Here is a 16454-nt window from a genome sequence, read left to right as displayed (position 1 = left end):
TTACAGTCACAGTTATGCAGTAATTTTATGAGATATGGCAATGAACAGAATGGGTGATTTATACAATGCGATCATTACACCTTTCTTCAAAGAATGAACCCCTTCTGCAAGCTAACCATTCAGGTACTTGTACTAACCACTCAATGATATCTTTAACAGGCATTACTGGTAGTAAAAAAGACCTAACGAGAACACACAAAAGATTAATCACTTCATTGTTTATAGACTCTGCAATTGATGCTGATCTTCACCAATACGGCAACCATTCTTGTTTAGGCAACTACCGCAACTACGAGGCCACGTGTTAGTAGCCAGAGTTGTGTTACCAGATCTTCTACCACAGCAAGACAGAGAAGTGACACATGAGCTCTTCTTTGATTCTTTGGTTATTCCCTTTGGCTGAGAGGTTCTTGACGATGTCCTCGGGTCCAACAGAATAATGGTTCAAGGTGGCCCAACACACAATAGAATTTAAGGGTGTTATGTGTCTCTCTGGTTAGGTTAAAATGTCCTCATAGTTACAAAACCTAGAGTTCCAGTTTTTCTGGCCAAAATAGAAGAACGCACACAGAAATTCCATCAATGTTCACTGCATCAGACAGATTCGGCAAGGTAGAAAAAAATGTGGAAACCATACGCAAAAGTCTATTTAACAATAAATTGGGGTATATAAAAATGCACAAAAAGAAAAATGCAAATAGGGACACTTGACGACAAAAGGATTACAATTCTATTTCAAACCTCAGTAAAAAACTGAGTGATAAGCTAAGCACTAGAGTCAATCAACTAGAGGGAATTAAATCCCCTTTACCTACCATTAAAATACTTGAAGTATACTGTTAAAATTCACCACACAATCTTCGTTAGCCACTAGCATTTAACTTTCACTTTCCACCACCACAAAGAGAAAACTTCATTACCCATATCCAGTAATAAAATTCCAAATCACATTTCAACAGAAACTTGGTCCGCAGCTTTGAGAAATTATTGCACGCACCCAGTTGCAGTGTCGACACCACTCACTTGCAGGAACATCCATGACTCCCTTCACCTGTAGATACACCTCCAATGCATCAGCAGCATTCTTCTGAAGTCAATCTGCCACACCTTATCACCAAGTCCTTGTCTTCACTATAAGCTGCACTTCAAGGAAGAGGCACCCTCTATCCATTAGAACCACAATAATTAAGGCATCACCATATCCCTACTCCAGCAATTCATCTGCCACCATATGCCACAGAACTATATACCATCAAGAATAGCACCAGTTCAGAAGCAAAAATCACCTGACATTTACGCACTCTAAAATTCAAGATACTCCACGATCACTTTGAATACATGAATTTTAAGGACAAAAAACCTCTTCCAACAAGGTTGATAAACTGAAAATGAAATGCATATTCTCTTCGCGTCTTGAAGTCAGAAACCAAATAAACTATAATACTTAAGCAGACCTAGCTCACCTAAACTCATACATCTCTTAATTTAGGTATTCAGTGAACAACTAGCATATTAGGGACACAATTGAGGGTCCTCTTTGCTCCCAGCTAGACTCGAAAAACTGCAAATTCTCACACCTTTTCGAAACCAAATGCTACATGACTGGAATAATGCCAAGAAGAAAGTACATACCACGTCAGCTGTCAGCAAAAATGCCCCATTCAACACCACATATTCTCCAACACAACTTTTAGTTAAAATACTGCGCGACTGGAGTAGAACCGCGATAAGAATTCCACACATTAGCTATCAGCAGAAATCAGCCATTCAACACCAAATGTCCTAAAGCTGTTTAATTTTTCCAGGGCTTGAATAGAACCTCAACTTTGAAAATGGTGTACCACTCGTTTTCAACCTGCTTACTCAAATGAGGTTTCAAATATGGTTTAGGAGGAAGGAGATAGGCTCAACAGCCTTTGATATTGGATTGTCAGCATTGCTAATATTATCTTTTGACACAAATACATAGTCTAAACCTAAACAGTTTAAGTTCCCTGTCTTGGTAAAATATAAGGGCCCAGTTGAAATATGTAGGTATTCATGTACATAATGCGCGCATGAATGCACAAGTGCAGAAATTCACAATATCATGAACATAGGAAGTTCTTCATCAATGGAGGCCCAAGCCTTCAGAAAACATACCCCAAATATTGACAAAAACAGACTCAGTGAGTAACTTCGAGGGCTGCTTTCAGACATCCCAACTTTTCACCATGTACCATCCACAGCACATTGCCCAGACTAAAAATAGCAATGGGCTTCAATGAGTACTTTCAAATGCATGCCATCAACAGCTCTGTGCTGTGGATGGCCATTATGGTGATCAACATCCACTTCAATCCAGCACAGCATTTGCCATCTGCACCGTGAAATGCACATCCAAGCCATGAGTGTGACCTTTAAAATGCTCCGTGTGCTCAACAGCATATTACCTGCCCAATGAATGGTGCATGATAAAGTCTGGATCATTTTTTAGCAAGCTAAGGGAGTGAAGGTGCTGCTGTGAGTCCAAACCGACCCGTGGACTAAGATAATGAGATGCATTTCATCAAACACAAATCACTAAAAATGCACAAAATGAAATTTTCTGTCAATGTTGTCAAATGGAGGAAAAAAATTAACACAGCTAAAAGAATGCAGCAATAAACACTAGGCATAGCCCATTAAACATGGTAAAAGCCTAAGATGAATATATTGGACCATTAATTGATAGGAAAGATAGCTGAGAGGAGCAACAACATTGAGAATTTTTAAACAAGAGCGAGATGTTATGGATGACAGAGGGACTCACTGCGGTTAGTAGGGTTTTAATGTCAATTGGCAAGTTGCACTGGATACAACTGGTCATCTCAAGATCCATAGTTGAATATATAAAGGGTTTGGAGAAATCCATGTTAAAATACCTAGTGTTAATGCAGTGTAAATAAACAAACTAGACAAAGTTAGAGAGCACTTTGTCTACACTACTAGGAAGAGCGATGAAGGATGGGCAACTACAGTGTAAGATTTGCAGTATCTGTCATGTAGAAAAGGTTTCTATGAAAGGTAATTAAGAATCCATAACAAGGGTGTTCTCTTCAAAAGGGTGGAGTAGAATTTTGCAGTGCCTTTCCCTGGAAGCCATGGAAATAAGCATACATATTTCCATTCCCAAAAATATGAATATGTACTCTCTGATGTAGTATAAACAGTAGAATAAATGGAAAAAAATAAAACCTCTGAGGGTCAGAACAGAAGGCAGAAGAATTTGAATTAGCAATGTCAGCAAGAAGCAGTGGGGTCAGATCAATATACCATAACAAGCCTACAATACGTCGCATCAATTAGTAAGGGCACCATCAGAAGGAAGGCACTGAGAAACCTGTCCATGGTTGCAGTGATTGAAGTGGTATATTTCAGCCTTGATGGATTGCCCCAACTACGACACAAACTTAGAGGTAACATTTCTCAATGTTTTTAAATCAGTGCCATTGCCTAGGGGCTAAATGCGTTAGCAAAAGGTGTGATGTGGTGACGCTGGATAAAGGTTTTTCTGGGTTATTATTTGTTTTTTTTTTTTGATGCCCTTGTAAAAGAAAATGCTATTTGACTCAGGTTTCATTTAGTATTATCAGGTGCTAGTCAGGTATGCTAAATTTATTACACTTCATGATAGTGCAAAAACTGAAGCTCAGGTTGTGCAAAGAATTCTCTAGTGGAAGAGGCTAATTACTTGAGTTTGATTGTAAAGTTAACCCGAAGAACCACTAAGCATCAGAATATGATCATATTCAAAATATTATCTTGCCATTTCCCTACCTCTGAAAAATACTTTGAAATTTTTTACCTATTTTTTGACCCTGTTGAATATAATTTGAAGGCAATTAATGAAACAAAATAGCTAAGACAAGACGATTGACATAAGACAAGACAAGACGTATACATTAGAAGAAACAAAGTTTCGCCAGGAAGTATATTCAGTAAGTGGCACCAATAGTTAAAAAACTAGGGAAAATATGCCAAACTATTTTAATCAAGCACACTGCAACTCAGTTAAATGAAGCAAATGAACTGAACCAATCTCTTTTAGAGAACAATAAAGGTAATAACTATTCTGGCCTTAACTTGACAACCATGTAAGGTATATGGGATTAACAGGTTCTAATCAAAGGAAAACATGCTAAAACACCTCATTAACCCTCCAAGTCTACAATGAAGTATGTGCATCCAATTTATTATATGCCTTCAGCGTAAATTTCTTTATACATAGGTACCTAAATCGCTCACTGTGCTTTATTTGATAGACGTCAATGACTTAGATCAGGTATTTACCTAACATTTTTAGCAAAATGATAATTATTCAACAAATTCCAAAGAGAGAATAGGGAAGGATAACAAACAACATCATCCCACAAGAATAACAAACAGTATCATCCCACGTGAATAATAAATTGAGAGTACATAAATTTTAAAATGAGCCATATAAATTCTCAATTAAAAAGCTTGACACACACACAGTATGATGTATGTACAAGCTCAAGGCCTGAATTTGGCAGGACTCAGTCGTTGTTTCGCACAAGTTCAGGGACTGGGAACTTCTATTGCTATTCTGAAGCCACACTAGAGGGTTTAAGCACACCCCAGAAACTTAAGAGCTACAATAACATACATGTGATTTACACAAAGAAGTAGGTATGTCCCATGCACATATTATATAATCACTTCACTTTCAGAAAAGTGACTTTTACTCCACCTGTTCATACCTCGGAAAAAGTAATATTAGGTAAATTAAGAATGAAATGGCAAGAATTGAATTGGGCATTGACAGAGGCAGAGAATCCAAGAGTGGAAGCATTTGAAGTTTGGTGCTACCAAAGATTGATGAAAAAAAATAGATCAACTGAGTAAGTAATGAGGAAGAAGAGTGGGAGAAAATAGAAGTCTTCTAAAAATTTCAAGGAAAAGACGAGACATCTCAAACTAATCTTAGGATCACAGACTTGATGATAATGAAGAATTGAATAAATTTCAATTATTCAATCCCCAATTTTAAATCCCTACTTCCATTACGCAACCTAATTCTCAACTAAAATTATTGAAAATGAAAAATACACCATTGTTATACATTTTCTAAGCAGCTTCAATGACTGCCTAAATTCTAGGTCAATGCATTAAAACTAGAGAGAATATAAGTTTACAAAATTAAATAATTACAAAACTTACCTGATTATACTGCTCCTGAGGGTATCCAGAATAATTATTTGGATTAACACTGTAGTCAGGCTTCACAGAGACGTCACATGAATAATTATTATTTGGTACCTGTGACGGGTTTGTATTTGTCCATTCTGCTGGTCTCCAACTGCCACTACTATATGCTACAGGTGCACAGGCTGAAGAGTCATTAGCAAAAGACTGCTTCTGCTTCCCCTCTTTCAAAAGGAGTGACAGTTTTTGATCAAAATCTGCAGAACTCGACATGAAATTTTCATTATTTATGGTAAGTCCACGGGTTTTCCATCCCTTGGCCCGCAATGGTGATCGTTTTCTGTTGTGATCTCTTGGGCTCATTTCATCACTTGAAATAAATGATAATGATGACCTGCTTGAAACCCTTGACAAAACACTTCCTTCACGAGACCTACCATGCCATCTCCCACCTTCCCGATTTCTGCGACCAGACACTCTGCGACTTTCATGCCTTTCTGGAGATAGTGAGATAGATCTCCTAATACTTCTTCTATCACGCAAACTGGGACTAGACCTATGCTTTGACCTTGGCCTGTAAGGAGACAAGCTTCTATCTTTGTTTCTTACACCAACCACTCTTGGCTCTCTTCTGTGTTTTTCTGTTTTGTGCCGGGGTGACAAAGTCGTATCTCTAACTCGACTTTTATCAGCAGAAAGGGATCGTTTCCTTTTCAACCTGGCCAATGCAAAAGGGTTTTTTAATAATAACGGACTCTTTTTTTGTGACTCATCATCTACAATAGGTTCTTTTTCACCTGGAGGAACTAAGACATTTTTATTTTCTGTCAAGAGTACTACATTCACTTCACCTGTCTCCACAGAAGTAGTGCATTTTAAATCAGGCAACTTTTCTACTTTCTGTAAAGACCCTACAGGAGACTCTTTCAAACGCTCAGCAGAATGTCTACCATCACTTTTCACATCACTCAATCTTTTTGAAAGGCGACGATGATCCCGCAAGTCTCTTGACCTGGAATTACTTCTACTCCGGGGTCTTTTATAGGTGCTCCTACGACTTCTGTAGTTGTCATGAGAAGAATCCCTTCGAGATGATCTATCATTTCTTCTTCGTGAATAAGAACTACCTCTAGATCTTCTGTCAGATTTTCTTGACCCATCATCACCATCCACCTCCCAGGAATCTACAACATCAAATTCCTCCAGCAACTCCTCGTCATCCAATTTTTCAATACTCTCTTCATCATCTTTGACAATATCTTGCAAATTCTGAAACAAAATAATGGCAGATAATTAAAAAATAGCATAAATATTTTAATATTATGTAAGTAGCACCTGAACTATAGAGGGAATATGAATATATTTCCTCTGTAGTTAATGAAGTAAAGTGCTTGTAAACATAGTCCAAGAGAAGAGCATAAAAAATATCATCAAAATATTTAAAAAATAAATTAAAAAACAACTGTACATGGATAATTGGCATTATAAACTTATCTTCCCGTAAGGGTCAAACCTATACCTCCTTCTCCACTTCTCCAACCTCTAAAACTAAGTCTTTCTCAAGCAATCAATACTCTAATCTTCCTAGTAATATCTTCACAGAATTCATGGTCCTTTCAAAAATATTACAAAGTCCCAGCTATTCTGCATGCCTGAATTTTGCCTTTTATCTATAACCAAGGTCATGATGTTTCCCCGTATTTCCAAGCTTAACCATTACCCAAGACCAAGGTGCTGAAGTGCTCCAGTTCTCCTGACATATCACAATTTCAACACCATTTTATCCACCCGCATCAAAACCTCATCCTATTGTATGTGCTAGTGATGGGTGGATTTGATTCCTCAATTCTATGCCATGAATCGGAATCGAAAATGAGTATTATCAAGGTGGAAAATCAATTCCATTACCAGCAGTACGTACTTAAAACCACAAATTTATAAGTGACCATGTTTCCAAAAATTATTTTAATTTTTGTGCCATGTAATCAAAGAAACAAATCACATTTGAATCAGCATCTGATGTGATCGTGAATACTATTTCTATACTCGAAGCTTTTGATGCAGCAACCCTGCAAGTTAGGTCTGAAAAAATAGTCATGTCTAAGGTAAGTTCATTTACTTGGCAAATTTCAAAGAACAGCAGACTCCCGATTATCCGGCTACGGTTTATCCGCGTTTCGGGTTATCCGTGAATTAGTTCACGGTCCTTCGAAGTTTTCTGCGATTTTTATAAAAAATAAAATCACACGAAAAAGCACCTAGAAATTTGCGTCTTTTTTAATACAATGCTACGCCGGAATAATTATTTTCACTGGAATCCCCTTCTTAGGGTGGAATTATTTTATCTACTTGCTGACAAGGAATGTTTCAAGTTTGCTTGGGCGTCTGCTCTAGCATTGTAGACGACGATCAGCGGCGGGAAAAAAACTCTAGATTAATTTTAGAAGATTCTTCAATGGTTAATCATTCGTAAATGCGCAATTATTGCCGTGGTCTCGCATGCGGTTGAATACGGTCCAAAGGAACCGAAGATTTCGTCGCGCTCGGGTATGTTTACGCTGTCATCAGTCAAAGTCAAACCGGAGAGGAAGGGAATAGTAGAAGTGAAAGCAGCGGGGGAAGTTGAAGTTGAGATAGCATAAGTCATAGCCAGACACTCGCCTGCGTAGACAATTTGCCTCAAGTCCTGGTTTCCTATAACCGCTACTGCGCGATGGTGTAATTGTGCGCCCTTTGCCTTCACGGAAGTTCCGTGCTTCTCTTTACCAAGCATCGCGGTGCGGGATCAGGCTCAGTGATTACGGATCCGCGTCCCACAGCAGTTGTATCACGGGAAACTTATGCTAGACGCGACTGCTCGGCATGGTGCCTGTCAGTGTAGTTTCCGACGTCGCGCAGTGGTTTCGAAGCATTCGTGCAAACCACATTTCTGACTCCGTGACCTCCCAGACACGGGTAGGGCGCGTGGTTTTCGGAAACCAGGTATTGCTTGTAGCAATAGGAATACAAGTACAATCACGTCATCACCATGAAAAAGATCGCGGACGTGGAGAGAAAGCTCTTAACTATTCCGGAAAGCAATCTAAAATAATAGACAATGTGCTTAAGTAATAACAGATTGTTTGCGTCAGGTAAATTATGAAATTGTAAGGAAATCAAAATAAAGTTTGGATTATCCGTGTTTTTCGATTATTCGTGCCACCTCGCCCCATCACTTGCCCGGATAATTGGGAGTGTACTGTACCTGGTTTTTTTCTCAAGTCTGCATTCTATGGCATAATTATCAGTCCTAACAAAAGATGAATGTTATTTGATTCAAGGTAATTGCAGTGATGCATTTACTTGAACATGAATTGAAGCCCGCTCCAACAGGTTAAGGCTAGCAGGGATTTAAAAATGGTCTATTAGCAACACTGTCCAAACATTTCATGAATATTGAAGATGACTTTTGTTGTTCTCTTACTCAACAATATAAGATCTAGCCATTTTCTAACCAAAGTCATTAGGAGACTGTGAAGATGAAACTAATAAAGGAAGCAAAAAAAATCCGCAGGTAAGGTGATTGCAATTGCACCTAGTGAAACCAGATTATATTGAAGGCAGTGGCACACCACATCCTGAGGAGCAAATTCAGCCTAATGAGCCTGTGACAGGTATATGGTCAAGGTACAGTGACATCTTTGGAAAGGTACCCAAAGACAGCAAATACTGTTGAAGCTGAAGTAGAAGCTTATTCATCAGAGATGAATGAACTACCAAATTCCTTCACTGGGGAATACTGGAAGGCTTGCTTCTCCTATCCAAGGCTGAAAATATTAGCCAAAGTTTCTTGCCATACGCCATCCACTGTATTCAATGAAAGACTTTTTAGATTGGTAGAAAAAATATGTGATGTAAAATGCAACAGGCTTGATTCTGACAAAGTGAAGATGCTTTGCTTTCCGAGGAAAACTTTTAAAATCTGTAAGGGAGACAAAATTTATTATTGATAATTAGATAGCATCTTAGACTTCAGCTAATGTGGGCCCTTTTGACTAACCAATGAAAAAATAAGGAAAATAAATGGGCAATAATGGCCCAACATCAAGCAGCCGATGGTATGAAAACAATAGAGGAGCTATTAACCATGTTAGGGAGACATAGGATTCTCCATCATCAACCATTTGAGAATTGGGACTGTGAAAACCTGTTTCCAAGATGGGGACACTAAATAATACTAAATAGAACCAAATTTTTACATGTTATTCAAATATTGCACTATAAAATTCATACAATGCTCCGAAGCTATTCTCAATTATTTCCTTCTCTCTCAATGCCACATAATTTGCAGATATTTCTTTCCTTGAAATGCATTGAAATTTTGAAACAATGGAAAAGGGATGATTTTTTACGTTCATTTTACCGCCAAGCTAAGGAAAATATTCTTCTGCCACAGTGCTTGATCAAGAATGATGAATTTGATATTTATTGTAAACAGAATATGAATGTTGATTTCATAGCTTACTCACTTACTCAGGGTTCACTCAGAGTCTTCCACTTTCAGTGTATTTCAAAGCTTAACCATAAATACCATGTGCACAGTATTGATAGAGCACTTCACTTCACAGCATTGTCCATATGAAAAACTTATCGAAACAAGAGAAGTCAATGTGTCTGGCTCAAAACATCAATTTTAAGAGTTCTCGGGATCGCCAGCAGATCGGGAACTTCATTTCTGCTGATGATGTCCAACTCAGCTGTGCCTCCTACTCACAGCCTTCATGGCCGAGTCGGACATCGAAACATCAGCAGAAATGCAGTTCCTGACCCAGTGGTGACCCTGAGAACTCTTCACACAGTCTATCCACTGGGAAAGCACCAAATCTTTCTACACCAATTTTAAGCTTCATATATGTTTGGGTGGTACATACTATAGATGAAATATAACCTAAAATACACTGATCAGAAGTGAGTGATTTTTAACCAGTAACACTTTGGCTACATAAAATTAGCAGACCGATACGCACTTGTGATAACATTGCTTAGCTACCACACACAACCAACAATCCTGCATTTCTGCATCGAGGGATTTGATTTGCCTCTAGTTCTCCCTCACACAATCAGAGAAGAACCTATCACAGTGCTGTGCTCACCTCATTTGGTGAAAGAATTTACGTTGCCGAGTGAAAGCATGGAACAAGGAAGCATTTCCATTCAACTGGTAATGGTGATAATGTATAACGCCGCCAGGCGGCGTGTCCCCCCCCTGGGAGATGCTGCCCCCTGAGGGAGTGACCGTGAACCAACTGAGGTGGTTCGAGGGGACGCGTCGAGAAGCCGTAAGGGCAGTTGAGTCGAGTGAGCTGAGGAACACGGAGAGTGTTTGGGCTGGAGAGTCCAGTTTGTATAAGTGTGAAGAATAAAGTGTCATAGAAGTAAAAGAGAGCGAGGATCATTTCGAGAGTAACCCAAGGTGTCACTTTAACAAATGGTAACGTGAAAATGTAGTGGACATACACATCCACCTAGGAAATGTCCTACATTAGGACACATATGCAGTAATTGGAAAGGGAGAAATCACTTTGTTATGGTGTGCAGAAAAAGTACTATTAACAAGGTAAAAGAAGACAAAGCAGAAAATGAATCTCATGAAAGTTTTGATGCAGACAATTTATTTATTACCATAACTGCTCAGAAAAAGAGAGGATAATGAAATAGCTAGGTAAATATACGAGGGTTAGTAATTAATATGTAAAATTTTAAATATGGGTATTGGAGCTGAAATAAATTTATTTATACTACATCAAAGAAGATAGTTGATGACTTAATGGTTGAAATAAAAGAGTCAGCTTCCTTACTGACATATAGAGATTTCCCCATGAGACTAATTTAACAAGTTGATTGATCGATTTCATGAGATTCAAGATTATGGAGAAAAATGTGTTTTTTGGTTGTCAATGCCTTGAATCCTTTTTGGGATTAATAGGTTGTAATGAACTACGATTATTTAAGAGACTTGATAATTTTGGTAAATTACAAAAGTTCATCAAGAAAAATTATAAAATGGGTTAGCTGGGGTAGGAACATTATCATTTGAGTACAATACCAAATTTAAGCCCACTGATAAGCAAGCAGCCCATACACCAAAAATTTCCATTTGCAGTAGATCCAAAATTAAAGAGTACATTGGAAGAATTAGAGAGACAATGTATAATGGCCTATATAGATAAACCAACACAAAGGGCAATAGTACAGTAATTGTTGAAAAAAGGATAGATCTTTGCACCTATGTCTTGACCCGAAAGGTTAAAATAAGTACATACAAATATTATGAAAGAACACTTCAAGATGCTCACAGCAGATGATGTAGCAGTTCATATGAATAGTAAAAAAAATATTCAGTGTCCTATATGTACAAGAAGAATGAATTTTGGCAGGTAAAGCTCTATTACAGACTAGTGTACCTTTATTACTCCCCTTTTAAGATCTGAGTTCCAAAGATTGTCATATGTAGAAGCATCATCTCCACAAGTTATTCAGAACAGTGTCATGCAAACTTAAGGTAATATTTCATATGTAATTAAATTTTTGGATGATTTTAAATATTGCGGACCCAAATTAACAAGAACAATGCCTGATTTTGATGAAAGTACAGCAACATGCCATCGATAATGATTTTAAATTCGATGAAAAGACAATGAATTTATTTATGTGGGACATATTATTTCCAAAGATGGGCTGAAAATTGATCCAACAAAGGTGAATCAATAACGCCGATGCCAGAACCAGGCAACAAAGAGATCTTTAGAAGATTTCTTGGAATGGTAAATTATTCTGTTAAAGATACACTCCAAATTGATTCACGTTGAATGAACCACTACCCTGCATACTTGGATCAGGTCAGTCCAAAGAAATTGAATAATGTCATTCCATGTCAGTTCATCCAGGCATTACACCCACTGACTTGGATTTTGACGAAACTTGGCAATTTTCATCCTTCCATGTAGGAATCAAACACTGTAAAATATTTCTTGGCTATCTCTACTATATTTCTTCACCACCATTTGAAGTATGGGTGAAACTGCAGTTTTTCAATGAATGCGGTCTCCAGAGGCACTTGTACCTCCAGAAGGAAATAATTTGCCTAAACCATTCTTTTCATCCAGTTCTTATGAAAATTTGCAGGTTTACTATAGAAGTCATGAGGATTCCAAATACTAATTGAAAAATATCCTAGGGGATATGGAAAATTCTATAAACTCAGATGTTTCATAAGATTTTAGAAAATTTTGCGTCAAAAACATGGTTCTTTAAATATCAAATTTAGACCTGAGGCAATATGTGAATCAAGCTAAATTATTTCTTGTAATATAATATTTCTTATGGTACGACCCACCACCAGTAAAAATAAAATTCTAGGTTTGCTTGCTTTGTTGTTAAAAAAATATGTAAAAATCCCTTTTCACGACTCTGGTTGTCAGTGTTGGGTCTTCCTTCAAGTGTGATGAAATGCTTCTGTTAACTGTTTTCTATGTCTGAGCAAATATTCATGACATAAATGCAGTGCATTTTCAATGCAAAAATGAAAACATTTTTGACATCTTGTCCACAATATCCTCAGCCTAATGGTTTGGCTGGACGGGCCGTAAAAATTCCAAAGAACGTGGTACGAAAAGTAGCTACTGGCCGTGCTAGTTTTTAACCAAGCTTCTAGATTACACAAATACGTCAATCAAGGTCATGAGTAAGAGTCCTGAAAAACTTCATGTCATGTACTGTTCGGAGACTTCGAATGAAAATTCCTGTGATTATAAGCTCGGTTGAATCGGAAGTACCAGCAGGCATCAAAGATGGATCACAAAAAACAAGCAGTTCAGAAATTATACTATGTTCGATTAGCAAGACAAATGCCTAATCTCTAATGAGGCAATGTATTTTTAATTGAAAAGGATAAACTTTCGAGAATTCAAGAGTATCTCCTAAGCTTCTCGATTATTCATAGTGACCTCAACTGGAGCTGGTGAATAACGTCGTAAGGGCCGATGGATTTTTACACTCCCAAGCAAATATTGAACAGCCCAGATCAAACTGTTTTTGAAGCTCCTTTGAAACCTTTTTAGAACGTGAATCTGATCACATGCAAGAGAACAAATCAAATATGTAGCTACATCAAACTGAAGAGACGAATACTAGACACATTGGATCGACAATGCGATCCAGAGAGAATCTACAAGCATCTTCCTGATTTGAAAATATTGTTACTTTCAAGTGATATAGTTATTTTTGCACATGTGAAAATCGGGGATGCCACAGCTGTTCACCAGATGAATTCACAGTTGTCAAGGATGTAGAACCTATGTACAGAACTGACATATAATGAGACATAAATCAGATACGATAATTTAGTGTCACTGTCTCATGACTGGTAAGATTAATATCCATTTAATTCAAACACAATTTGCATTTTTTATTAAACGAAAAGTCGACATTGACCACGCGTAATTAACTTAAGACAACAACCAATTCCATGCTAGCTGAAACACAAGAGGATGACTCTCAAGAAGAAAATTCAATAATATCAACTCCATCACTCGTCAAAAATCAATGCTTAGTACACCAAAGGGAAAATAAGGAGTTCTTAAAACTTACCTCTTCTATTTCTGTCAACACATTGTCTGAGCATACCCCTTCCATCCTTAGCAAAACAGGCATCGACTAATGCTCTTCAAATATTGCAGCCATGCAGACTGGAGCTGACACACGCATTAAATATGACTATATACACTAATGAATTCAACAGCTCAAATATCAAGTGATTTACTTCTTAGTATGCTAGTGACTCTCAATGAGGAAAAAGCCGATGATCCGTCTCATCATGGGGGTACTTATTTTGAAAGTGAAATGTTTTTCATTAAATCCAATGCCTGAGAATGCGAGAAATCATTGCACCATTTACGAGGGACACGCACATAAAATAATTCAACACTTAAATCAACAAATTCAACACCGATTAACACCACACCACACAACCACAATACATCTTTAATGAACAAAATCGCATCAAAGATAATTTCAATCGTCCACTGTCATGTCTTGCTTTCGTCATGTCACGGCGAGTAGACTTGTAGGTGAGGGGGGGAGAAATTCGCGGCGAAGCGGGGTAGCGCCGCTACCCCGGCCACCGTGGCGTGGCAATCGCGTGACGTCAGGATAACAGCCAATCGGAATTGACTGCCAATGTCGTCTGCATATATTGCTGTATTTACGTATTACTTATTATTTTTTCTTATTTCCTTCAACCAGCGCGAATTTAGGGACAGGATTTTGTAGGGATCTTATAAGGATAGGGGTATTACTGCTTCAAATAAGTAAAAAATCCGATTACGCTTCAAAAGCCTTTATTTTGAGCTGGTGTCTGTACATGAAAAATCGTTATTACAACAGAAATTATTCTTTAACAAGCAGGACAGGAGTCCACAAAATTCACACGTAAAGCGGATAAGGATTAGTTTGTAAGAATTAATTGGAACGAAACTCCCACGTACCACTCGTACGTTCTACCAGTCTAAACTAACATTGTAAAAAGTTAGGAAAGCTCAAATCAATAAACATGGGTTACAACCAACACACATTAAAATAATATTTATACATTGAAAATGTAGTCATTATATTAACAAATAAGCTTCCATCATAACAATTAATGTACAAAATTGTATTGTAAATATCAGGCTATATACCGTAATGTGTACTACAGTATAATGTCCTACGTTTGATGCAATATAATTAAATTAAAGTTGAAACGAAAACCAAATACTGTTTCACAAACTTTTTATTTGCTATCAAGACAAATTGTCTTGGTAATGATGTTGAAACTAGTTGATAGCATTAGTAAAATAAGACATTGCAATATTTCCTCTGAGTTTTATTATGACACTACGTGTTCCGTCGTTACAAACAACGTTATCAAGTATGGCCAAGCAACACCTGATAATGTTGTTTGTAATGACGAAATGTTAGTGTCATAATAAAAGTCAGTGGAAATATTGCAATGTCTTATTTTACTAATATTAAAACTTCCACCATATCGTGCCCAACATCATACAAGATAGTTGATACCAAATAAAAAGTTTTTGGAACAGTACTTGGTTTTTGTTTCACCATGAATATTTCATCATTCTACTAAGTAACGCCCAAATCAGTTGAGTTTAAATGAGAAGGCTTCAGACATATTGGTAAGGGTGGAAATCAAATTGGAAATGGGAAGAATTCACTCAGGCAGATGATTCTCGGTAGCCTACTGAACCCGGTCGGCTACAGATGATGTTCGGTTGTCAACCAAATCGGGATTGTTACTGACGATTTTTAGTTGCCTACCAAACATGGTAGGATGTTTCAAAAAGCATATAGCCTACTGTAACCGGTTGGAAAAAATTTCAGCTGCAGTTATCCATTCATATCTCAAAGTGCATTCGTATCAATGAAAAGTAACAAAGTGAATCTTTCCTATTTCCAATTTGGTTTCCACACACACTATTATGGCTGAATCTCTCAAATGTACTTATCATACATCAAACTTAGGAGATTATACTGCACTGTACAGTGTAGAGTACGGTGAACAGAAAACCACTACTAATCCATGGTATCTCATTCCAGTTTTTAATCCATATTGCACAAAATTAGTAATCAAATCAAAATTTCTAAACACAGGAGAAATTACTGTAGTGAAAGGGATGTTATTACATATCACTTGAATTGAGGTGACTTTTGGAGTTGAAGTAAAGCCAAGGTACAAAACATATTATTATGAAAATATCTTACCATTGTCAATAATGTCATATGATTTAAGACTCCCTTACAAATTCAAATGTATTTTGCTGTTAGGATTATGTACATATGCAGTAAAACCTCTATGCAGTGAACCTCTTTACATCATAAACCTCCACACTTCATACCACCCCTGCGGTCAGTTTTACATGTAAATTTATAGGCAAACCTCTTTGTAGTGAACCTCTTTATCTCATAAAATACTTATCATACCAAGGAGATACTCCCGAGACAGCCTAACTACCTCCAAACATCAAATTGCCCAAATTTTGGTCCCCTCCATTGCGATGTAAAGAGGTTTTACTGAATAATTGAGGATCTTAGAAACCAAGAAAGATAAGTGCAATTAATTACCAAGAATTATCAGCTATTATGTAAAAAAATTGCACTAGTCCCCCTAAGCTTCTATGGTCCTCATTTGTTATGTAAAATGAATGACTAAATGAATTAATCTAAAAAATCTT

The 16454-nt window shown here is 37.3% G+C and overlaps 1 protein-coding gene across 1 annotated transcript in view; it reads right to left on the bottom strand.

Annotated features, from left to right (window-relative positions):
* The window catches only part of LOC124153493, a 30872-nt gene extending 16657 nt beyond the window's left edge, over positions 1-14215 (bottom strand). Inside the window, exons 1-2 of the mRNA XM_046526694.1 lie at positions 13816-14215; positions 5203-6456 (exon numbers count right to left, since the gene is read on the bottom strand). Of these exons, the coding sequence (XP_046382650.1) occupies positions 5203-6456; positions 13816-13878 (1317 nt within the window). The 5' untranslated portion in view covers positions 13879-14215. The remainder of the gene's footprint in view (positions 1-5202; positions 6457-13815) is intronic.
* Between the last annotated feature and the right edge of the window lie 2239 nt (positions 14216-16454).

The sequence above is a fragment of the Ischnura elegans genome, chromosome 2 (assembly GCF_921293095.1).
Source record: "Ischnura elegans chromosome 2, ioIscEleg1.1, whole genome shotgun sequence".
Lineage (NCBI taxonomy): Eukaryota > Metazoa > Arthropoda > Insecta > Odonata > Coenagrionidae > Ischnura > Ischnura elegans.
The sequence above is the reverse complement of the archived record's forward strand: the minus strand, read 5'-3'. Positions and strand labels throughout refer to the sequence as shown.